Source organism: Mustela lutreola, chromosome 15, assembly GCF_030435805.1.
Source record: "Mustela lutreola isolate mMusLut2 chromosome 15, mMusLut2.pri, whole genome shotgun sequence".
In the NCBI taxonomy this organism is placed as follows: Eukaryota; Metazoa; Chordata; class Mammalia; order Carnivora; family Mustelidae; genus Mustela; species Mustela lutreola.
Window position 1 is genome coordinate 46,386,369 of NC_081304.1, and position 24,140 is coordinate 46,410,508.

General features: G+C 44.6%; 1 protein-coding gene across 9 annotated transcripts in view; it reads left to right on the top strand.

The window, feature by feature from the left end:
* The window catches only part of RAP1GAP2 (RAP1 GTPase activating protein 2), a 236,673-nt gene that overhangs the window by 173,187 nt on the left and 39,346 nt on the right, over nt 1-24,140 (top strand). For all 9 annotated transcript variants that reach the window (XR_009348166.1, XM_059149700.1, XM_059149701.1 and 6 more), the window contains 6 exons: nt 3,009-3,053; nt 3,770-3,802; nt 4,194-4,406; nt 5,568-5,671; nt 21,561-21,639; nt 22,393-22,446. Coding sequence is in view for 8 of the 9 variants with exons in the window: in XM_059149700.1 (XP_059005683.1) it covers nt 3,009-3,053; nt 3,770-3,802; nt 4,194-4,406; nt 5,568-5,671; nt 21,561-21,639; nt 22,393-22,446 (528 nt within the window). In the remaining variant the exon portion in view is untranslated. The remainder of the gene's footprint in view (nt 1-3,008; nt 3,054-3,769; nt 3,803-4,193; nt 4,407-5,567; nt 5,672-21,560; nt 21,640-22,392; nt 22,447-24,140) is intronic.

A 24,140-nucleotide genomic window follows, 5' to 3' on the forward strand; every position in this document is an offset into this window, starting at 1 on the left:
CAAGAGTTAGATGCTTAACTGACTGAGCCAGCCAGGTGCCCCAACAGCACATGTATTTTTTCTTTTTTTTTTAAGATTTTATTTATTTATTTATCAGAGAGAGAGAGAGAGTGAGCAAACATAAACAGGAGAGCGGCAGGCAGAGGCAGAGGGAGAGGGAGAAGCAAGCTCCCTGCTGAGCAAGGAATCCCCCTCTCACCCCAGTGAGGGACTTGATCCCAGGATCCTGGGATCATGACCTGAGCTGAAGACAGACGCTTCACCGATTGAGCCACCCAGGCGTCTCTAGCACATGTATTTTAAGCACTTTTCTCAGCTCAGACTCTGACAAGTGTTAGCCCCTTTCTTCCTGGTGAAACCCATAGGAAGCAGCTCTATTATCACCAATGTCCCCTCTTCACAGGTAAGAAAACTGAGGCACAGAGGTCTTGCTTAAAGCACTCAAGCGCTTGTGGGTAGCAAGCAGTTTCTGAGCCAGAAATCTTAGCCGTTATGAAGCTGTTTGCCCTAAGTAGATGGTACCAGCTCAAGGAAGGAAGGCAGGCTCTGTGGCAATGGTCTGGAGGCACAAGAGGAGAGGCAGATAGGGTCCTGAGGGGCAGGGGGAGCTCCTGAGGTGTGCACAGGGAAGCCAGGTCTCCCTAGCCCTGGGGAAGTTCAGAAACCATTGGAGGGAAAAATCCTGCTAACTGTTGTGCCACTGTCACGAACAAGTGACTAAGAGCCTCCTCTGGGCCCAGCAGTGTGTGGACTGCACACTAACTTTATAGACATTTAGGGACCTTGGTCAGGTTATGGAAAGAGGATTGGCATGCGATTTGACAGTGAGTGGTGGGAGCTAGCGTGTAATTACGTGCTCAGCTGCCTCAGAGTAAAGCGGGGATTTTCACCCTGAGCTCTTGAAATCCCAGCTTTCTGGGGAAGCTGGCAGGGGATTTGCGGCTTTCCTGGCTTTCTCTTCATTTGTTCCCACAACCCACCAGTCCCTCACCCCCATCTGGAGACCCCAGCCCCCCCCACAAAGAGCTCTCTGTTTGAGCACATAATTCAGCCTCACTTAACTGGCCTCCATTGCTTCTGTTACTACACTGCTGGGCTTGACTTCTCAACCAGATTGAGACCCTCTTGAGGGCGGTAGTATGACGTCTAGGCTCCCTTTATATGTTTGTGGCAGCGTACCTTCAAAGGTCTGCCTATTCCATCTCTGTTGAGACGGCCAGGGACTGAAGAACTTCCCTGGCCTCCAAGAGGTCCACAGTTCCAGCTCCTCTGTATGGACAAAACCTCACATATGGGGAAATACTGGGAGTGAAGCAGGTGGCATGGTGTGGCCAGATCCCGTGCTTGGGTGTGGGTGCCACCACTTCCCAGGCTGTGGCTGTGGACACTGAGTCTCAGAGCCGTCAAGTGCTCTGTGAGTCATGGTAAGCTGAAACTCAGATCTGGGGCTCCTGACCCCCTATCTGAGAGGGGAGGAATTGGAAGAGGGCACAATCCCTATGAAGCAACGTGGACTAAGTAGACAAGCTTTGGGTCCATTTGGTCCTGGGTTCCGAGTTTTAACCCTAACACTGTCTAGCTGAGTGTACTTGGTCAAGTGGCTTTAGCTCTCTGGTCCTCAGTTTCTTCATGGTAGGAAAAAAGGGGGATGATGACAATGCTGATTGCAAAGGCAGACCCACGGAGGGGAGAGGGCCCAGAGCTGGGCGTGGCTCTGTTGTCAGGGAGGGAAGGGGAAGGGAGGAGGTTTGCTTTCCTGCCCAGGCGCTGTTCCCAGGTATGGGTGACTAATGCAGGACAAACAAAACAAACTCCTGACATCACCCCCTTCCCCATCTGCACAGTTTGCTTCCCTGGACAGGGTCTGCTGGGCCACCCAGGTGGTTGTCTCCCCGTGTGGGGAGAGGAGCACCTGTCCAGTGGGAGGGGTCCTCCCACGCCCTCCTGAGCAATGCTGCAGAGTGACTCAGTCTGGAGAAGTCCGGAGACGCTTAAGTCTAAATCCAGTCAGTGAGCAGGAGCCCTGGGCTCAAGGGCCTGTGGGATAGGATAGTGCACTCGGACAGACAGCCTGGTTTCAAATCCATTAGTCACTAGCTGTGCAAGCTCAGAAGCAGTCTGCTCCCTGTGCCTCAGTTTCCCTTTGGTATAAAGGTGCCAAGGGCTTCAAAGGAGACAACAGTGGGAAGTTGCTGAGAAAGCTTAAAACCCCCATGTTATGATTAGGGTGGTTTTCTCTCCTAGTTGTCCCACCACTTCATACCCTTATTTAATTTATTCAGTTTTACTTAATGTATTCACTTATTTAATCTGCTCATGTGCTCCCCTCTTGAAAAAAACCCAGTTAAGTCAGACCTTGACCATAGGAACGCTGGCCAAGGCACTGCTTCCCGGAAGCGAATGAGCCCCAGGCCCCCCCACCTGTCACCTGTGAGTTTTCACCCCCGTGAGGGAGAGGAGCTGTGGAGGCAGTGGGTCCAGAGTGCTGGCTTCAACACCATTCAGACATGGGTTCCCATCCTTGCCCCTCACCTCCTGGTTCTAAGGGCCTGGTAGAGAGAGATTTGAGTGGCAGGATGATACTTCTGCCTAGTGATAATGACCAAAGCAAAACCAGTCACTCTTTCAAGGGCTGAACACGTCCTCAGTGTTTAATCTTGATTCCAGCAGTAGCTGCTACTACCATTCCCATTTTGCAGATGGGAACACTGAGCCACAGAGGTTTGGGACTTGCCCAGGATTGTAAGTGGCAGTATTGGGACTTGAACCCTGGTGATCTCGCTTGAGTCTGGGCTCTTCCCTTCCTCTCCTCCTGCCTTACTAGGAGCTGCCGTGAGGACTGAGTGTGATAAGGCGCGTAATGTGTAAGCACCTAGCACATATCCGCTGTCACTGTTATTACCAACCCTATCAAGGCAGGTCTTTGAGAATCCCAAGGGAACCCTCCATTTGGCCCCTGTTTTATGACCTTTTCCTTCCCATGGATCCTCTTTTCCTTGTTTCCACAGGGGATCAAGCTTGAAGAGCAGAAGCCGGGCCCCCAGAAGAACAAGGTGGGCTGTGTGGATGAGGTGCGAGGGAGCCTGGTGGGCCCGGCAGGGGGATGGCTGGCATGCTGGGGTCTGTAGGCTGCCATCTGCCTTTCACCAAGAGCTCTTTAAGTGGGTGTGCCCGTGTCCGTGGGTGCACAGTGGGCAGTAGGAAGGCTCTGGCTTGATGCCTTCAGGGCAGCCTTAGAGTGGCCTGGGGTGGAAGCCTTGGGTGAGACCTAATGCCTGTGTCTCAGCCCAGCCCTTCTGTACCTGCTTCTGCAAACGAACTGCACATGGCATTTCAGGGCATCAGGCTTTGGGCTCCAGCAGCTCTCAGCTTCAGTTTCCTATCCTGAGGCCCGGGGTTGGGGCTGGGCATCTCAACACTTGGAGGTCAGCTCCCTTGCCTGAAGGGATCAGGGGTCGTCTTCCTGTTAAAGCTTCCTAAGGGGTGAAGCTGATGTCAGGAAAGGTGTGAAATTCACAGCCTTTATGTACCAAGTGTCTAGCTAGGCAGGTTTGCGTTCTGTCAGTCTGGGGAAGCATCAAGGGAGGCCAGGTCCCAGAGCCTCTCTGCTGTTGTTGATCTGGTGTTATTCTCTTTGATGCTCTCAAAGCTCTGGTGTAGCCTGCCAGGCACCCTCAACCCCCTGATCTGGGAGAGGGGAATGAAGTAACACTCAAACTTCACAGGCGCTGCTGGGGCTAATGGCAGCCTTGTCTGATTTGTCTTGCAGGATGACTACATTCCGTACCCCAGCATTGATGAGGTAGGAGCCCCCTGGCCGTCCCGTAGCTGTAGCCTGCCCTGGGTCTCATCTCTGGGGTAGGGCTGGGTGAGCTGGTGGTGCTAATGGCCCTGCTCCACCCGACGTGGGAGAGGACCTCAGGCCTGAGACTGTAGCTCTATGGCCTCAGTTTTGTTGTGTTCAGACGGGGGTGCTGCTCGAAGCCTTGTAACTCTGGTCCAGCGTCGGTGAAGCTGGCAGATGTTGTTGGGCTTAAATTTGGAGTTTGTGTTACTATGTCTGGCCTCAAGTACAGGGGACTTCACCTTGGAGCAGTTCAAAGGTGGGGGGTATATACCACCTGCAACCCTCCTGTCCCTTCCCCCTGTAAAGCCAGGGCAGGCCTTAGTGTAAGACCTTCTCTCTGCCCCAGGTTGTGGAGAAGGGAGGCCCGTACCCCTTGATTGTCCTGCCCCAGTTTGGGGGCTATTGGATCGAGGACCCAGAGAACGTGGGGACGCCGACCTCCCTTGGCAGCAGCATCTGTGAGGAGGAGGAAGAGGACAGTCTCAGCCCCAGCACATTTGGCTATAAGCTCGAGTGCAGGGGCGAAGCCAGGGCCTACCGCAGGCACTTCCTGGGGAAGGTGAGGCTGAGGGCCCCACACCAAAGCATCTGAGGGCGGGGAGGGAAACCTGCCTGGCCTGGCCTCCTCTAGCATCCCTGTCTCTGTCTCTCCTCCTTCCTTGGCCTTCCCCCTCCCTAGGCCCTGCCTGCCGCTTTCTGCTATCCTGGGAAAGTCTGATTAGTGCTACTCCTGGGTTGGGGGAGGGGTGTGCAGAAGTCAGGAGGGCTCAGAGAGATGGGTCCTTGGAGGTACCGCTCCCAGCAGATGTTCTTGGAGGTGATGGGATGGATAGTGTTGGGGGGGCGGTGAAGGAGGGTGAAGGAGAAAATGTGTTCTTACACCTTGGAAGTCTTTGTCTCCATCTAAGTAGTCCAGTCTCCCCTGTCCTCACTCCAGCAGTCCCCAGGGCACTTGTTCTGGATGATGCAGTGTGAGCCTCTTGAGTGCTTATAAGTGACAGTCGCATTTCTCCAAATACATTCTGCTCTTCAGACTTGCCTGGTTCCCGAGGGCAGGTTCTGGAAGTCTCTAGCCTGAGGCAGTTTCGCAGAGTCTCATCTGCATGGTCCAATTCAGATTCCAGGGCCCCACGCTGATATGGCAGGTCTGCGGTGGGCTCCCTGAGCCTGAGAGAGACCTGCTGTCCAGAGGACCTCCTAGCTCCTCATGGGTGGAGGAGCCGGAGGCCTCCTAGCTTTATTCCTGCAAATGGTCTGAATCAGTGAGAGCTGCCCCCTGGGAGCAAGGAGGTGGATATGTGGGGTCCTTGGAGAAGAGTTTGAGTATCAGCGTTCAAGGTGGACTTGAGTGCTGGGTCTGTCCCTTCCTGGTTGTGTGACCCTGGGAAGTTACTTAACTGGCTTATTTCTCTGTGAAATGGGAATGAGGATGTCATCTCCCCCATAAAGTTGTGGTTAAGATTAAAGGAATCAATGTGCCTTAAGTCCTTAGTCCTTTGCCTGGTGCACCCCAACGACTATTGGAATCTATCCCTGTGATCTCTTCCTCCTTGTCCTCCTTCCCCCCTCTTCTTCCTCCTCAGCAGCAGCCGTAGCAGAAGCATCCTTGTCTTTCCTCCTCGCTGCTATGGGGCTTCTTGCTCTTGGGGAAGGAGGGGATTTGGGGGGCCATGTCTGGAAGGTCCCCTCCTGCCTACTAACACCTGGTTTCTGTTTCTAGGATCACCTAAACTTTTACTGTACTGGCAGCAGTTTGGGGAACTTGCTCCTGTCCATCAAGTGTGAGGAGGCGGAGGGCATCGAGTACCTTCGGGTCATTCTCAGGTGGGGCTGCTGTGCCTTTGGAGGCCATGCCTCTAGTGGCAGGGACCCAGAAATACCCGTCTGACCAGTCTGGTCTGGGTGTGCTGGCGGGGAGCCGACTGACTGGAGTCCCGGGGCTCTGTTCTAGCTGCCAGGCCAAGAGACCAGGTGTTTCTGTCAGCCAGTGGATTGTGGGAATCAGAGGGGTATCCTAGTCTCAAGGTCACCTAGGCCAATCCCCACCTGCCTTTCTGTCTTGTGGGGAACTTGGCTCTGAAGGAGTTGGGAAGAGAAACTTGAACTGGATCATTCCAAGTCGTCCTGGGAGAGGGTTTGCCAGAACACTGCTTGTGGTGCGCGTCCCATCATGAAGATACGTCCCGAAGCTTCTCTGTGTGTGCTGGGCTCCTCGGGATGGAAAAGTGTTCCCAACGGGAGCACCTTTTTATAGCTAAGCCAGGGTACCTCTCTTGGTTCAAGGCAGGAGTGAGACCTGATGTCCGTTTTGTTCCACTAACATGTTTTGTAAAACCTCCTTTGCACCAGGAAGCGTCATGAGGGCTGGGGATGCAATGATGACTGAGTGGAGGTCTGTTTTCTAAAGGCTTCTGGTCTAATGGGAGAGAAAAAACAGGATTTTAGTATGTGTCACAGGTATTATTTTAGTGATAGGCACAGGATGCTGTGGGAACACAGAGAGGCTGTATCTTATTTATCTCTGTCCCTGGTGGGCTGGTGGAAAAGCCTGGGAGGCCACGTGTTAGTGCTCAGCGAAGTGCTATGAACCTGTTAAGCTCCCAGTCTATAGTTGTTGAATCTAATTGGAAGTTCTTGATGGTGTTTGGAAAAAGCAATAACATTTTTTTTCTGCCCAGATTTTGAGATAAAATACAGGAGGGAGCGGGGGCACATATCTGTGCTGTGGGGGAGGGGTGTGTGTGTGTGTGCGTGTGTGCGTGCATGTGCGCGCGTGTGTATGGTACAAGGATGTTGTCAGCACCTGTCCAATCTTGGTTTTTTATTAAGAAAGGAAACAGTTTTCTTTACTGAGGTTTACTTGGCTAGCATATTTGCAAGGCAAGGAGAGGGTAGTAACTAAATTGTTAGAGCAAATTTTTTTGAGGGAGTGATATGTGGATCCCCATCTCCAAATAGGATTTCGAGCTAGGTGAATCTCTGTAAAGACAATCATTTCTTTTCTTAGTAAAAATCAGATTTCTGAGTAAGATGACAATCGAACACAAGGATCTAACTCCTTTTTTCTAATATTATATCCTATCTGAAATGCTGCTTCAGAACTGAAAATTAGAGAAAGATGTCAGGAACACAACACACACTTTGAATATTTTAAGAAATAATTTATGGGGCAGTTAGGACTATAATGTGGACAACATTGAGAGCTAAAATCCAGCTCACCTTCCTTAGATAGCAGTGTAGTATGGGAGTATATGAAATTGGAGATTCTGGGGGAGTCAGGACTCTTTCCACATGGAGCCACTTTTTTGTTTTGGGTCAACAGCATTTAAAATCGATCCCCTGGGGAGCCCAAGGGCAAACTCAAGTGTGGCTTTTTGAAATAGAAAACCAGTGAGTAGGGTGGCAGGGAGAAGCCATACACCAGCTAGGAAGTTGGACAATCATATCATGTACTTGGGGTGATGGCCAGGCCAGACTGAAAACCAGACATTAAAAAATTGGCCCCACAGCTTTAGAAGCTTTACCAGACACAAAGAAGAAATTATACAGAGGTGAAACTCCCTCGCTGGCAGCGACTCTTGTCCCAGCATCTTCCTTGTTCCCTGTAGTCTTCTAGATTATTTAACTGGTGCTTTAAGAGAACCAGCTCTCCAGCTTAAAATCCGAGAAGAGTATTCTGACAGCCTCTGTGTGTGCTATGAGAGTAGCCAAGAGGAGTTTATCCACTACTGGAAATGGTAACATTCAATCGTCAACAAAGATTTCTTCTTTTTCAAGCTTGGATATAAAGAAGAAGTAGGGAAAAAAGCCCTCACTGGTTACTGAAAGAAAAGATTCTGCATCAAAAAAAGCATAACCTAGTATTTAGAAGGTAGGGAAATGACCAAATTTTAAGAAGGATTTACTACAGAAAGCCAAGTAAAATTTAGATGTCTGTTAACTTTGTATTTCCAGCAAACTTCCAAAAAAAAAACAAAAACAAAAAACAACAAACCTGTATGAAAGAAAAGACAAAAGATAAAATAGGACAGCAGAATGAGATGAAAAATTGCTGGTTAAATTAAGGAAAGAATATAAGAAAACTGAAAGTGGTCAAAAGAATTTTAAATGGTTTTAGAAGCACTAAAGAGCAGAGTCTAGTTTGTGGGAAACCCAGTTAGTAATATTGAGAGCAAGTTTGAGAGGCTTTCACATAATTCAGAGGAAAACACAACTCTAAAATGATGAGCAAAATTGTACTGAATAGGGAGGACAGTGAGCAGGAATTAAACATGTGGATAATTGATGTTCTTAAGCTGATTGAAGATTTAACTCTGCAGATCAAAATGACTCACCTAGTATCAGACAAAATCAGTAAAAGAGAACTAAAAGCTGAACATATTTTGATGAAAATGTAGTATTCCATGGATATAGAATCACTGGTAGAATGAAAACCTTCCAAAATAAAGGAAGATAAAGAAAACATTAATGTATATAAAAAGATAGGAAATAAAGAACCATAAATAAATAAAATGGAAGTCTGAGTACATGTGATGTATAATAAATATAAATGAGGGAAATTCCACTATTAAATAGCAAAGATTCTCAGTTTGAGTCATCCCTTCATCCTCCCCTCACCCCACTAATCAATCAATCAATGTATCTGTATTTTCTTGAAGAAAGTAACTCAGTTTACTAAAGAAAGTAACTCAACAAAGAAAAGTGTTGAGAAAAAGTTATAGCAAATATAAAAAGGTAGCACGGTTGGCAGTATTAAATGAAAAAGTAGAATTTGAGGCAAAAAAAGCAATCAGTGTAACAAAAAGGGCTATTATCTCTTCATAGAAGATAAAGTCTTATTCAATCAGGGCTTAATACATCCCAGACTTTGTCCAGGGATGGAGCTAATGTAAGGAATTAGCTCATCTCTTGTTACTTGGCTACAGAAAACATTCAATATGGATTAGGTATTCTTACTCCTGTTCTCATTCTCATTTATCATCTTCTTATGGACATGGACTATTTTAGTCTAGTGACGGTGATCCAAAGATAGATGGTATGGGGGAACAGAAAGAAGTTTATAAGAGCTTGAATGTGGAGTGTGTGTCTGTGTAAGTGTAAGTAAGGTTGAGAGGTCATGCTGGAGAGGCAAGGAAAAACAAAGTCAGATCTGGACCATGTCTAGGAACTTAGATTTTCTTTTATGAGCCAGAGGCGAGCTCCTGAAAGGGGAATGTCATGATATGATTTGCGCTGTAGAATGATCACTGGCTAGAGTAAGGGGAATGTCTTGGAGGGAAGGCAAGGCCAGAAGCAGGGAGCAGGAAGTGACAGGCTGCTGTGAAGGGCCAGCTGTTATCATGTGATTAGACAGGCCATCAGGTTGCATAAGGTGTTTGCAACCAGTTCCGATGGGAAGTGGACCAGAGTGCCTTGCACTGAGGATAGAGAAAAATGGATGGAAAGCTCCAAAACACCCAGGGAAAATTGACATTAAGAAAGACAGCTGAGGGGGAGGAGTCAAGATGGCGGAGAAGTAGCAAGCTGAGACTGCTTCAGCTAGCCGGAGATCAGCTAGATAGCTTATCTAAAGATTGCAAACACCTGAAAATCCATCGGCAGATCGAAGAGAAGAAGAACAGCAATTCTGGAAACAGAAAAACAACCACTTTCTGAAAGGTAGGACCGGCGGAGAAGTGAATCCAAAGCGACGGGAAGATAGACCCCGGGGGGAGGGGCCGGCTCCCGGCAAGCGGCGGAGCAACCGCGCACAAAATCAGGACTTTTAAAAGTCTGTTCCGCTGAGGGACATCGCTCCAGAGGCTAAACCGGGGCGAAGCCCACGCGGGGTCAGCGTGGCCTCAGGTCCCGCAGGGTCACAGAAGGATCGGGGGTGTCTGAGTGTCGCAGAGCTTGCGGGTATTGGAACGGGAAAGCCGGCTACAGAGACAGAGCCGACAGTAAGCTCGCAGCTCCGTGTTACCTTGAACCGGTCGCAGGCTCGGTGAGCTCGGAGCGCGGCCGGAGGTCAGGCAGACGGGAGTAACTGGGCGCTGTTCTCTGAGCGCGCACTGAGGAGTGCGGCCCTGGGCTCTCGGCTCCTCCGGGCCGGAGACCAGGAGGCCGCCATTTGTATTCCCGTCCTCTGGAACTCTACGGAAAGCGCTCAGGGAACAAAAGCTCCTGAAAGCAAACCCGAGCGGATTACTCACCCAGGCCCCCGGTAAGGGCGGTGTAATTCCGCCTGGGGCAAAGACACTTGAGAATCACTACAACAGGCCCCTCCCCCAGAAGATCAACAAGAAATCCAGCCGAGACCAAGTTCACCTACCAAGGAGTGCGGTTTCAATACCAAGGAGAGCAGCAGAATTCCAGAGGAGGAGAAAGCCAAGCACGGAACTCATGGCTTTTTTCCTGTGATTTTTTTTAGTCTTGCAGTTAATTTAATTTTTTCTTTTTCATTTTTTTTTTTCTCGCCTTTGGGTAAAATTTTTTTTTAACTGTTACCTTTTTCTTTTTTAACGATTTTTTACTAGTTTATCTAATATATATATATATATTTTTTACATTTTTCTTAGGTGTTTTCTTTTTTTAAAAATTCTTTTCTTTTCTTTTCTTTTTTTTTTCTTTTTCTTTTCTTTTTGTTTTTTTTTCTTTCTTCCTTTTTGAACCTCTTTTTATCCCCTTTCTCCCCACTCACGATTTTGGATCTCTTCTAATTTGGTTAAAGCATATTTTCCTGGGGTTGTTGCCACCCTTTTAGTATTTTACTTGCCCCTTCATTTACTCTTATCTGGACAAAATGACAAGACGTAAAAATTCAACACAAAAAAAAGAACAAGAGGCAGTACCGAAGGCTAGGGACCTAATCAATACAGACATCGGTAATATGTCAGATCTAGAGTTCAGAATGACAATTCTCAAGGTTCTAGCCGGGCTCGAAAAAGGCATGGAAGATATTAGAGAAACCCTCTCGAGAGATATAAAAGCCCTTTCTGGAGAAATAAAAGAACTAAAATCTAACCAAGGTGAAATCAAAAAAGCTATTAATGAGGTGCAATCAAAAATGGAGGCTCTAACTGCTAGGATAAATGAGGCAGAAGAAAGAATTAGTGATATAGAAGACCAAATGACAGAGAATAAAGAAGCTGAGCAAAAGAGGGACAAACAGCTACTGGACCACGAGGGGAGAATTCGAGAGATAAGTGACACCATAAGACGAAACAACATTAGAATAATTGGGATTCCAGAAGAAGAAGAAAGTGAGAGGGGAGCAGAAGGTATACTGGAGAGAATTATTGGGGAGAATTTCCCCAATATGGCAAAGGAAACGAGCATCAAAATTCAGGAGGTTCAGAGAATGCCCCTCAAAATCAATAAGAATAGGCCCACACCCCGTCACCTAATAGTAAAATTTACAAGTCTCAGTGACAAACAGAAAATCCTGAAAGCAGCCCGGGAAAAGAAGTCTGTAACATACAATGGTAAAAATATTAGATTGGCAGCTGACTTATCCACAGAGACCTGGCAGGCCAGAAAGAGCTGGCATGATATTTTCAGAGCACTAAACGAGAAAAACATGCAGCCAAGAATACTATATCCAGCTAGGCTATCATTGAAAATTGAAGGAGAGATTAAAAGCTTCCAGGACAAACAACAACTGAAAGAATTTGCAAATACCAAACCAGCTCTACAGGAAATCTTGAAAGGGGTCCTCTAAGCAAAGAGAGAGCCTACAAGTGGTAGATCAGAAAGGAACAGAGACCATATACAGTAACAGTCACCTTACAGGCAATACAATGGCACTAAATTCATATCTCTCAATAGTTACCCTGAATGTGAATGGGCTAAATGCCCCTGTCAAAAGACACAGGGTATCAGAATGGATAAAAAAACAAAACCCATCTATATGTTGCCTCCAAGAAACACATTTTAAGCCTGAAGACACCTCCAGATTTAAAGTGAGGGGGTGGAAAAGAATTTACCATGCTAATGGACATCAGAAGAAAGCAGGAGTGGCAATCCTTATATCAGATCAATTAGATTTTAAGCCAAAGACTATAATAAGAGATGAGGAAGGACACTATATCATACTCAAAGGGTCTGTCCAACAAGAAGATCTAACAATTTTAAATATCTATGCCCCCAATGTGGGAGCAGCCAACTATATAAACCAATTAATAACAAAATCAAAGAAACACATCAACAATAATACAATAATAGTAGGGGACTTTAACACTCCCCTCACTGAAATGGACAGGTCATCCAAGCAAAAGATCAGCAAGGAAATAAAGGCCTTAAATGACACACTGGACCAGATGGACATCACAGATATATTCAGAATATTTCATCCCAAAGCAACAGAATACACATTCTTCTCTAGTGCACATGGAACATTCTCCAGAATAGATCACATCCTCGGTCCTAAATCAGGACTCAACCGGTATCAAAAGATTGGGATCATTCCCTGCATATTTTCAGACCACAATGCTCTAAAGCTAGAACTCAACCACAAAAGGAAGTTTGGAAAGAACCCAAATACATGGAGACTAAACAGTATCCTTCTAAAGAATGAATGGGTCAACCGGGAAATTAAAGAAGAATTGAAAAAAATCATGGAAACAAATGATAATGAAAATACAACGGTTCAAAATCTGTGGGACACAACAAAGGCAGTCCTGAGAGGAAAATATATAGCGGTACAAGCCTTTCTCAAGAAACAAGAAAGGTCTCAGGTACACAACCTAACCCTACACCTAAAGGAGCTGGAGAAAGAACAAGAAAGAAACCCTAAGCCCAGCAGGAGAAGAGAAATCATAAAGATCAGAGCAGAAATCAATGAAATAGAAACCAAAAAAACAATAGAACAAATCAACGAAACTAGGAGCTGGTTCTTTGAAAGAATTAATAAAATTGATAAACCCCTGGCCCGACTTATCAAAAAGAAAAGAGAAAGGACCCAAATAAATAAAATCATGAATGAAAGAGGAGAGATCACAACTAACACCAAAGAAATACAAACTATTATAAGAACATACTATGAGCAACTCTACGGCAATAAATTTGACAATCTGGAAGAAATGGTTGCATTCCTAGAAACATATAAACTACCACAACTGAACCAGGAAGAAATAGAAATCTGAACAGACCCATAACCAGTAAGGAGATTGAAACAGTCATTAAAAATCTCCAAACAAACAAAAGCCCAGGGCCAGACGGCTTCCCGGGGGAATTCTACCAAACATTTAAAGAAGAACTAATTCCTATTCTCCTGAAACTGTTCCAAAAAATAGAAATGGAAGGAAAACTTCCAAACTCATTTTATGAGGCCAGCATCACCTTGATCCCAAAACCAGACAAGGATCCCACCAAAAAAGGGAGCTATAGACCGATATCCTTGATGAACACAGATGCGAAAATACTCAACAAAATACTAGCCAATAGGATTCAACAGTACATTAAAAAGATTATTCACCACGACCAAGTGGGATTTATTCCAGGGCTGCAAGGTTGGTTCAACATCCGCAAATCAGTCAATGTGATACAACACATCAATAAAAGAAAGAACAAGAACCATATGATACTCTCAATAGATGCTGAAAAAGCATTTGACAAAGTACAACATCCCTTCCTGATCAAAACTCTTCAAAGTGTAGGGATAGAGGGCACATACCTCAATATCATCAAAGCCATCTATGAAAAACCCACCGCAAATATCATTCTCAATGGAGAAAAACTGAAAGCTTTTCCGCTAAGGTCAGGAACACGGCAGGGATGTCCATTATCACCACTGCTATTCAACATCGTACTAGAGGTCCTAGCCTCAGCAATCAGACAACAAAAGGAAATTAAAGGCATCCAAATCGGCAAAGAAGAAGTCAAATTATCCCTCTTCGCAGATGATATGATACTATATGTGGAAAACCCAAAAGACTCCACTCCAAAACTGCTAGAACTTATACAGGAATTCAGTAAAGTGTCAGGATATAAAATCAATGCACAGAAATCAGTTGCATTTCTCTACACCAACAGCAAGACAGAAGAAAGAGATATTAAGGAGTCAATCCCATTTACAATTGCATCCAAAACCATAAGATACCTAGGAATAAACCTAACCAAAGAGACACAGAATCTATACTCAGAAAACTATAAAGTACTCATGAAAGAAATTGAGGAAGACACAAAGAAATGGAAAAATGTTCCATGCTCCTGGATTGGAAGAATAAATATTGTGAAAATGTCTATGCTACCTAAAGCAATCTACACATTTAATGCAATTCCTATCAAAGTACCATCCATCTTTTTCAAAGAAATGGAACAAATAATTCTAAAATTTATATGGAACCAGAAAAGACCTCGAATAGCCAAAGGGATATTGAAAAAGAAAGCCAACGTTGGTGGCATCACAATTCCGGACTTCAAGCTCTATTACAAAGCTGTCATCATCAAGACAGCATGGTACTGGCACAAAAACAGACATATAGATCAATGGAACAGAATAGAGAGCCCAGAAATAGACCCTCAAATCTATGGTCATCTAATCTTCGACAAAGCAGGAAAGAATGTCCAATGGAAAAAAGACAGCCTTTTCAATAAATGGTGCTGGGAAAATTGGACAGCCACATGCAGAAAAATGAAATTGGACCATTTCCTTACACCACACACAAAAATAGACTCAAAATGGATGAAGGACCTCAATGTGCGAAAGGAATCCATCAAAATCCTTGAGGAGAACACGGGCAGCAACCTCTTTGACCTCTGCCGCAGCAACATCTTCCTAGGAATAACGCAAAAGGCAAGGGAAGCAAGGGAAAAAATGAACTACTGGGATTTCATCAAGATCAAAAGCTTTTGCACAGCAAAGGAAACAGTGAACAAAATCAAAAGACAACTGACAGAATGGGAGAAGATATTTGCAAACGACATATCAGATAAAGGACTAGTGTCCAGAATCTATAAAGAACTTAGCAAACTCAACACCCAAAGAACAAATAATCCAATCAAGAAATGGGCAGAAGACATGAACAGACATTTCTGCAAAGAAGACATCCAGATGGCCAACAGACACATGAAAAAGTGCTCCATATCACTCGGCATCAGGGAAATACAAATCAAAACCACAATGCGATATCACCTCACACCAGTCAGAATGGCTAAAATCAACAAGTCAGGAAATGACAGATGCTGGCGAGGATGCGGAGAAAGGGGAACCCTCCTACACTGTTGGTGGGAATGCAAGCTGGTGCAGCCACTCTGGAAAACAGCATGGAGGTTCCTCAAAATGTTGAAAATAGAACTGCCCTATGACCCAGCAATTGCACTATTGGGTATTTACCCTAAAGATACAAATGTAGTGATCCAAAGGGACACATGCACCCGAATGTTTATAGCAGCAATGTCCACAATAGCCAAACTATGGAAAGAACCTAGATGTCCATCAACAGATGAATGGATCAAGAAGATGTGGTATATAGCCACTCTGGAAAACAGCATGGAGGTTCCTCAAAATGTTGAAAATAGAACTGCCCTATGACCCAGCAATTGCACTATTGGGTATTTACCCTAAAGATACAAATGTAGTGATCCAAAGGGACACATGCACCCGAATGTTTATAGCAGCAATGTCCACAATAGCCAAACTATGGAAAGAACCTAGATGTCCATCAACAGATGAATGGATCAAGAAGATGTGGTATATATACACAATGGAATACTATGCAGCCATCAAAAGAAATGAAATCTTGCCATTTGCAACAACATGGATGGAACTAGAGCGTATCATGCTTAGCGAAATAAGTCAAGCAGAGAAAGACAACTATCATATGATCTCCCTGATATGAGGAAGTGGTGATGCAACATGGAGGCTTAAGTGGGTAGAAGAATAAATGAAACAAGATGGGATTGGGAGGGAGACAAACCATAAGTGACTCTTAATCTCACAAAACAAACTGAGGGTTGCCGGGGGGAGGGGGTTTGGGAGAAGGGGGTGGGATTATGGACATTGGGGAGGGTATGTGATTTGGTGTGTGCTGTGAAGTGTGTAAACCTGGTGATTCACAGACCTGTACCCCTGGGGATAAAAATATATGTTTATAAAAAATAAAAATTAAAAAAAAAAAAAAAAAAAAAAAAAGAAAGACAGCTGAGGGGTACCCAGGTATCTCAGTTGGTTGTGTCTGCCTTTAGTTCAGGTTGTGATCCCAGGATCCTGGGCTTCTCTCTCCCTTTGCTGGTGTTCTCACATGCACTCTCTCTCTAAAATGAATAAATAAACAATCTTAAAAAAAAAAAAGCTTAAAATATCAACAAATGAACTGGTTTTACTGCTAATGAAATGAAAATAATGGTATACTTTCAAATGACTTAAATATATTTAATATCTGAAGAAGATAATAGCATCTGTAAAAGGGATAATAAATTATGATACTTTGAATGAATGGATGAATCAAGAATGGATACACATGGGTACAAAATGAAAACAGTTGGAATTATGGGAAATAAAACAGTTAAAATTGAAAACCTCAATACATGGGATAAAATCTAGTCTTATATAATTGGTTTGGAATCAAGGCGTGAATCCGTGCATTGGAACATAGTCTCAAAGAATTCAGTCAGAGTACAGCGCTGATAAAGTGACGAAATACGTGAAAAAGAAAGATGATGTGTGGATAATAGACTGATAGCTTTTGTCATAGAGTCTCAGAGGGAAGAGGAGAAAATTAGTGGCAAAGAGATATCTAAAGAAATAATGGCTGGTGGGGCACCTGGGTGGCTCAGTGGGTTAAGCCTCTGCCTTCGGTTCAGGTCATGATCTCAGGGTTCTGGGATGGAGCCCCGCATCGTACTCTCTGCTCAGTAGAGAGTCTGCTTCCCCCTCTCTCTCTGCCTGCCTCTCTGCCTACTTGTGACCTCTCTCTTTCTCTCTCTAACACATAAATAAAATCTTTTAAAAAAAGAAAAGAAAGAATGGCTGGGAATATTTCAGAATGGAAGAAAGCACCACACTGTGGTACTGAGCATGATTTTAAAACAAAGCAGTACCACTGGACACATTGAAGTGAAGCATTAGAACGTCTAAGGGAAAGAGAACATTTTTAACGCTTCCTAAGAATAAAGACACTCCTCTATGAAGTGATGACAACCTGGCTGAGAGCAGACTTCTTATCAGCTATGGGACAATAGGACAGTGTCTTTAAAATGTTGGAGGAAAGAAAGAAAGGAAAGAAGAACAGAAAGAATCCTTTAACCTAAAATTCTATACCCAGAGAAGCTCTCTGCAAACACAAAGTCAAACTGTTTTCAGACAAGAGAATTTCAGGCTATCCCTGAAAGAATTACTAAAGGATGTACTTCAGCCAGAAGAAAAGAGAAACCAGATGAAAAGATGTAAAAAGTGGCAAGGGTGCCTGGGTGGCACAGTTGGCTAAGTGTATGACTCTTGATTTTGGCTCAGGGGCTCAGGTTAGAGTCATGGACTTAAATCCCATGTCAGGCTCTGTGATCAGCGAGGAAAACTCCTCTGCTTAGGATTCTTTCTCCCTCTGCTCCTATTGCTCAAGTGTGTGCATACCCTTTCTCTCTCTCAAAATAAAGAAATCTTAAAAAAAATAAAGTGGCAAGAAATAGGTCAACTGTTTTTGATAAATTTAATTACTGATGAGGGAAAAAGAATTAGTTTTTGTGTGTTTAAAAAGAGGCTTGACTTGCAACGATGTGGATGGAACTAGGGCTAAGTGAAATGTCATCAAAATAAGACAATTATCATATGATCTCATGTGGAATTTAAGAAACAAAACAGGATCATAGGGGAAGAGAGGAAAAAAAATAAAAGAGACAAAATCAGAGAGGGAGACAAACCATAAGAGACTTAAAAAAAAAAAAAGATTTTATTTATTTATTTGACAGAAACAGACACAGTGAGAGAGGGAACACGAGCAGAAGGAGTGGGAGAGGGAGAAGCAGACTTCCTGCCAAGGCAGGGAGCCCGATGTGGGACTCGATCCCAGGACCCTGGGATCATGACCTGAGCCAAAGGCAGACACCTAATGACTGAACCACCCAGGCACCCCCTATGAGACTTTTAATCATAGGAAACAATCTGAGGGTTGCTGGAGGTAGGAAGGATGATAGGGAGGGAAGAGTTCACTAGGAAGTGGGAAGGACGATTGGAAGGACAGAAGTAGGAAGGACCATAGGGAGGGAAGAGTTCACTGAGTTACTATTTCCTCTTCCCTCCTCAGAAGAGACACAGCAAGGTAAGTTTAGAGTTTGTTAGAGAAATGTATAAAAATGTGTATTGGAAGTTATAGACATATAATCTGCAGCTCAAACTAGCAGAAGGATAAGGAGAATTTTTAAAAAAATTAAACTGAGGGCAGGAAAGGAGGAGTTTTAAAAAGGAAAGAAAGCACAGAATAACAGAAAACATAAAATAATAGCTCTAATTCCAAATATATTAGTAATCACAATAAATTTAAATAGATTAATTTGCCATATGAATATACTGGACTAGGAGACTAAAACTGAACTAAATTTACAGCTATATTCTTTTCCCACATTTGCCATTCTTTTTTAAAATTAAGTTTAATCCCAGTATTGTGAATACTGTGTAATGTTAGTTTCAAGTATATAATATAGTTACTCAACAATTCCTTCCATTATTCAGTGCTCATCATGACAAGTGCACTCCTTAATCCCCATCACCTATTTTCCCTCATTCTTCCCCCCACACCCTCTCTGTTCACATTCAGTTTGTTCTCTGGAGTTAAGTGTCTGTTTCTTGGTTTGTCTCTCTCTCTCTTTCTTTCCCTTTGCTCATTTGTTTTGTTTCTTAAATTCTACATATGAGTGAAATCATATGTTATTTGCCTTTCTTTGGCTTATTTCACTTAGCATTATACTCTCTAGCTCCAACCATGTCATTGCAAATGGCAAGATTTCATCCTTATCATGGCTGAGTAACATCCCATTGCACAGATTCTTTATACATTCATCTATCAGTGGACACTTGGGCTATTTCCGTAATTTGGCTACAATAATGCTACAATAAACATAGGGGTGCATCCCTTTGAATTAGTGTTTTTGTATTTTTGGGGGGGAAATACCCCAGTAATGCGATTCCTGGATCATAGGGTTTATAGCTCTATTCTTCTTGTAAGATACCTACCTAAAGAAAAATAATGTTGAAAGGTTTAAAATAATAGAAATGGAAAATATACACTGGGAAAATCCTAACCAGTGCTTCCAGGTGGTATAGCAACATTAATATTAGACAAAATAGAATTTCAGGAACAAAGCATTAGTAAGGGTAAAGGGAGTACATTCCTTTGTAGCTTGGAAATACTTCTCCGCACTCTTGGTATTTCCTCCTGTATGGAAGGAATACTTCTGTGTAACACCCTTGACTCTCTCTGCCTTCTCTGATCAGTTAGAGAGCAAGAATTTGACATGTGTAGCCCTTTCTGTTTTTCCTCTTGGAATTGGCTGCCCACAGGGTACACCCTCCACTCCTCTGTGCTGGAGGCCCAACCTGAGCCAACCCCCTCCAGAGGAGGCTTGCCTCTTGCCGGGTAGCAGCTGGGACCTGAAGGACAATCCTGGGGTTTAGTTAGAAGACCCATTTCATCTGTGTACTAAAATGGGCGGCTTTTATCAGGAACGAAGGCGTTACTTTGACTTCTAATCCCTTGCTCTTAATTTTTTTGTTTCTGAATCTGTTCCTTACCTGGGTGGAGAAAAATGCCCTTTACTGGACCCACAGAAGGCTTGGCCCCCGTGATGATAGAGAACAGTCCACCTCGAAGATCTAACAGTCATGGAGCTGTACTTAGTAAGACAGTCTTGAATTCAGACAGGCAGAAACAGATAGGAATGTAATAGACAAATCCTCAGTTATAGTAGGAGAGTTAGTAACATCTTTCAGACACCAATGGAACAAGCAGATAATTGTAAATACGTAGAAGATTTGAACAATACAGTTAACAAATCTGATCTTGTAACATACATTCCTGAACTCAACAAAACAAAACAATACATTGTTTTTAAACCCACATGGAACATGAAAAATGCCTGTGTAGTACATTAACTGATCTAAAATAATTAACATACAGATTATGTTCTCTGAACTTGGGAAGATTAAGTGAGAAATCAACAATTACCGAAGGAAGAGAACATTTAGAAAGCTAAAAAAAAAAAAAAAAAAGAAGGCGACCCTTTAAATAACTTACAGATTAAAGAGGAAATCACGAAAGAACTGACAAAATATTTAGAAATGAATGACAGTGAAAATACCACCCAGCATTTTGTGAGATGCAGTTCAAGTGGTAGTTAGAGAGAAAGATGGATAGTTTAAAATGCATTTGTAAAAAAGAAGAAAGATTAACTGTGTAAGCATGCAGGTCAAGAAGTTAGAAAAAGAACAGCAGGAAAAAAAAAACCAAAACCCAAAGGAAATACAAAGGAAGGAAATATAAAAGACAAAGAACAAGGCTAGTGAAGTAGAAAGCAACAATAAAAAGGAATGGAGACGGCAAAGCCAAAAATTGTCTCTTTGGAAAGATTAATAAAATACGTACACTCCCATCAAGGTCTGATTATGGAAAACAGAGAAAAGATACAAACAGATCATGTTAAGACACTGAAGGGAGGGGTGTGATTATAAGTACAGGTTAAGTCCTAAGAGAAGACCAAAACCCATACTATGTCACTGCACTGTTGGATAATTATATAGAAAAAAAAAAATGACCGAAATTGACTCAATAAGGAGTAGAAAACCTAAATATTCATCATTAAATAAACTGAATTGATAGCCAAAGCTATCCCACCCCACCTCACTCCCCCGCCAAAACCCCCAGGAAGCCGAGAGATTTCAAGGATGAGTTTTAGCAAACCTTTAAGGAACAGTAAGTCCCTGTGGTGTATACAAACGAATTCAAAGGTTCAGAATCTTCCTCAGCAATTTTATGAGGCTGGGATAACACCTTGATATCAAAACCTGACAAGCGAAGTACAAGGAAAATAAAACAAAAAGCCAGTGTCACTATTGATACGAAACTCTCAAGGAAATATTAACAAATTAAAGTCAGCAGGATATAAAAAAATAATACATCATAAGCAAGCGAGTTTTACCCATGGAACGAAAAGATGGCTCAACAGAAGTGTAATCTACCAGGTTAACAGATTAAAAACCATGTGACTATCTCAGCAGATGCAGAAAAGTATTCAGTAAAATTCAACACTTTCATAATGTGCTAAAGGAATCAGGGGAACAGGCTAAATTTAGAGTCTTACGGTGAATCCCTTTATAAAGCAACTTTCATCCCCTTTATATTTTGACTAAATCTAGATTTTCAAGTATTAGATTTTTCTTTTCATAAAGGCTTAATTGCATGTGAGAACACATGTCTTTCCGGAAGTTGTGCCCAGTTCTTTGGGAGAACACAAAACATCCCCACAACAACCCCCAAATCATGGTGAACTTGAGGGTGACTCTCCACACATCCCACATCTTGGTTGCAGAGATATAACAGTATACCCTCCTCCGGGATAAGTACAAGATTCCCTTTTCCCACTACTTGAGTGCGGCGCCCAGCTCACGGGTTGGGTGAAATGCGGCAGATCTGACCCAGGGAGATGCAAAGCTAGTGTGCCTTGTGGTCTGGCGTGACCTCAGTGCTTTTCCTAATGGACTTCTTTTCTCATCGACCCCTTTTCTCACCTTCATTCACATGTGCAGGTCCAAAGTGAAGACAGTGCATGAAAGGATCCCCTTGGCTGGATTGAACAAGTTGCCCAGCGTCCCTCAGATTGCAAAGGTAACAACCAACCCCTGTGAGAAGCAGGCTTCCTCTCTTAAGCCCAGGGCTGGGGCGGGGGTGCAGGCTCATCCAGAGAGGCTCTGTCCTTGGAGAGGGGGAAGGCCACTGTGCTCTTTGGCCCTTGATACCATGGTTGGGGTGAGGGAGGGCGATTGGCAGATGTCCTCATCTTGCCTACAACCTCCCCATCTCATCCTCACAGCTGAGGCTGCTCATGGCCTCCACCCCCAAGTTCACAGCTGGTTCAGGGGACCAGAGACATGGAAAGAAAGGGCTGGCTATGCAGAGTACTGTAGGACTTGAGAGGAAGAGAGGTGGGGTGGCCAGACAGTCTTTACAACACAGGAGAGATAGGCTGGAGGATGGCTAGGCTGTTGGTCCAGACAGAGGACACCCCCCAGGTTTCCTCTGGACACCTTGAGTAAGGAGCTGTCCATCAGCTGGTGGAGGGACCATGTCTCTGCTCTGAGATATTGGGAGCTTGAGAACTGAGTCAGCAAAGTGGGGTGAGAAGGATGGTCAGTTGGGTCGGACCCACATGTTAGGAGTGAGAATGCCAAGCAGAATTGTGCTGAATGCCTTCTGTGTGGCCTCAATTTATCAGGAAACCCCAGGAAGGTGAGTTGGCTTTCCTGGCCTCTAGTTAGTGAGCAGCAGAGCCAGGACTCAGCCCCAGGCCTTCTGACCCTGCAGCCCCAATGTTTTCAGTGGAAAGGCCCCTGAACTGTGTGTTTCTCTCTTCCTGCTTAGGCTTTCTGTGATGACGCTGTGGGGCTGAAGTTCAACCCTGTCCTGTACCCCAAGGTGAGGACCTTCACCTCCTCCCCTTGCCCAGGGCTCTGTAGCTTGTCATGGATTTGTTTATCGGTGGCTCTGTGGGATGTTCTGTGCATCTTGGTGGGGTTTTGTGGGGTCTCCAATAAACCTCCATGTCTCTCCCTCTCCCTGCTCACCCCTTTGCAAACTGGTCCACTGGAAACCTGTCCTAGGCCGTGCCTGGGGAGAGGCCCACCTGAATTGGTCCCCATCTGTTGTGGGGGCGGTAGAGGGGTTGCAGTGTTGTGACCTCTCCCACTTATTCTCGTCATACTTCCTGGAGGCCCTTCTGATGTAGGGAGTAATTCCACCTATAGCTGGAAGGTTAGTGCAGATCTAGTCTGTCATCATGGAGGAGCGAGGGGGCAGAACCCCGCTAAGAGAGAAAAGGCCAGATCGTGGCTTCCCGTTGCCAGTGTTACTGCAGCTCTGAGGCCTTACAGCCCCTGCACAGCCCTAGTTAATAAACAGGCTGGTTCTGTTATCAGTTTCCTTTGGACTGGCCTGAATTTGACCCCAGCTGTGGGAGTGTGGGTGGGCAGAGGAACAATAACAACAAAACTAAACCAACAAGCCAACTCAAGAACAATTATGGCACGACAGGACCTAAATCACTCATGGACAGTCAATTGCTTTAAATTGGTCATGGGAAGAGAGCCGGTGTGCAGACTGCTTCATGAGTTGGCAGGGTCTAGAAGGCCGGAAGGGGAAGTAAGTGGTGCTTCGAAGCTCACCCTGCGCACCCACACAGTGGCCGCAGAGGCTTGCTGGGGCTGGCTCAGTCCGTTCCCTGCACCCCGCTGTTTGTAGTGAGGGATGGCTAGCTGGAATGTTTGGGTGGGAAGAGAGGCCCTGTCCTGGCGGAGGAATCTGGCTCCCCCTGGAACACATGGCTTGGATGTTCATGGTTGTGCTTGACACCATTCATCTCTGTGCTGTGGCTGAGCTAATGGCAGGATCCTCACCTGCATAGGAATGTGCCAGAGTCCCCCTCTCTGACACCCTCTGCACGTCTGGAGGCTCTCCCCAGAATAAGCTGCCCCCCATGGAGCGTTTTCTTTCATTCAGGCTGCCCTTCCCTTTATAATTAAAGCTGAATTAGTGAGTTTTAACTAAACATTAAAACCCTGTCACGAAGGCCTTATTTAACTACAAGCTTGGCAGTTTTTGTCATCAAATCCTGTCCGCCGAGAGAAGCTGGGGACGGTGCTCATTTGCACAGTTCTCCCTGTGACTTGGAAATCCTCCGGCTCTGGTAATAATGGAAAAGCAGCTGTATTTTCTTGTTTTCTGTGTTTGAAAGACCACTTAGTCTGGCTGGGGTGTTAATCTGGCTGAGGGAGGGGTATGTGTGTGTATGTGTTTGTAATTCATAGAGTCTAGAATGTTCTGTGGGGCCTTCTCCATCGCTGGATGCCTCTTTTCTGGCAGGGCAGCTGGTCTGCAACTTTGACCATTCCATGTGGGTATGGTCTCCCTCTGGGCCTGGGCAGTGGCACGTACCCGGTGGAGCTGAGAGGCACCCATTTCCTTGGGTGATTCAGAGCCTCCCTTGGGTTGTATATGCCGAACCACAAGTCATGCCTTGTTTGTCCCTCCTATGTAATATGTGGTCAGATCCCTCCTTTTTACTACAGAGACTATCCCAATAAAGCCCAAGTCTCCTCCTTCCCAACAATCTG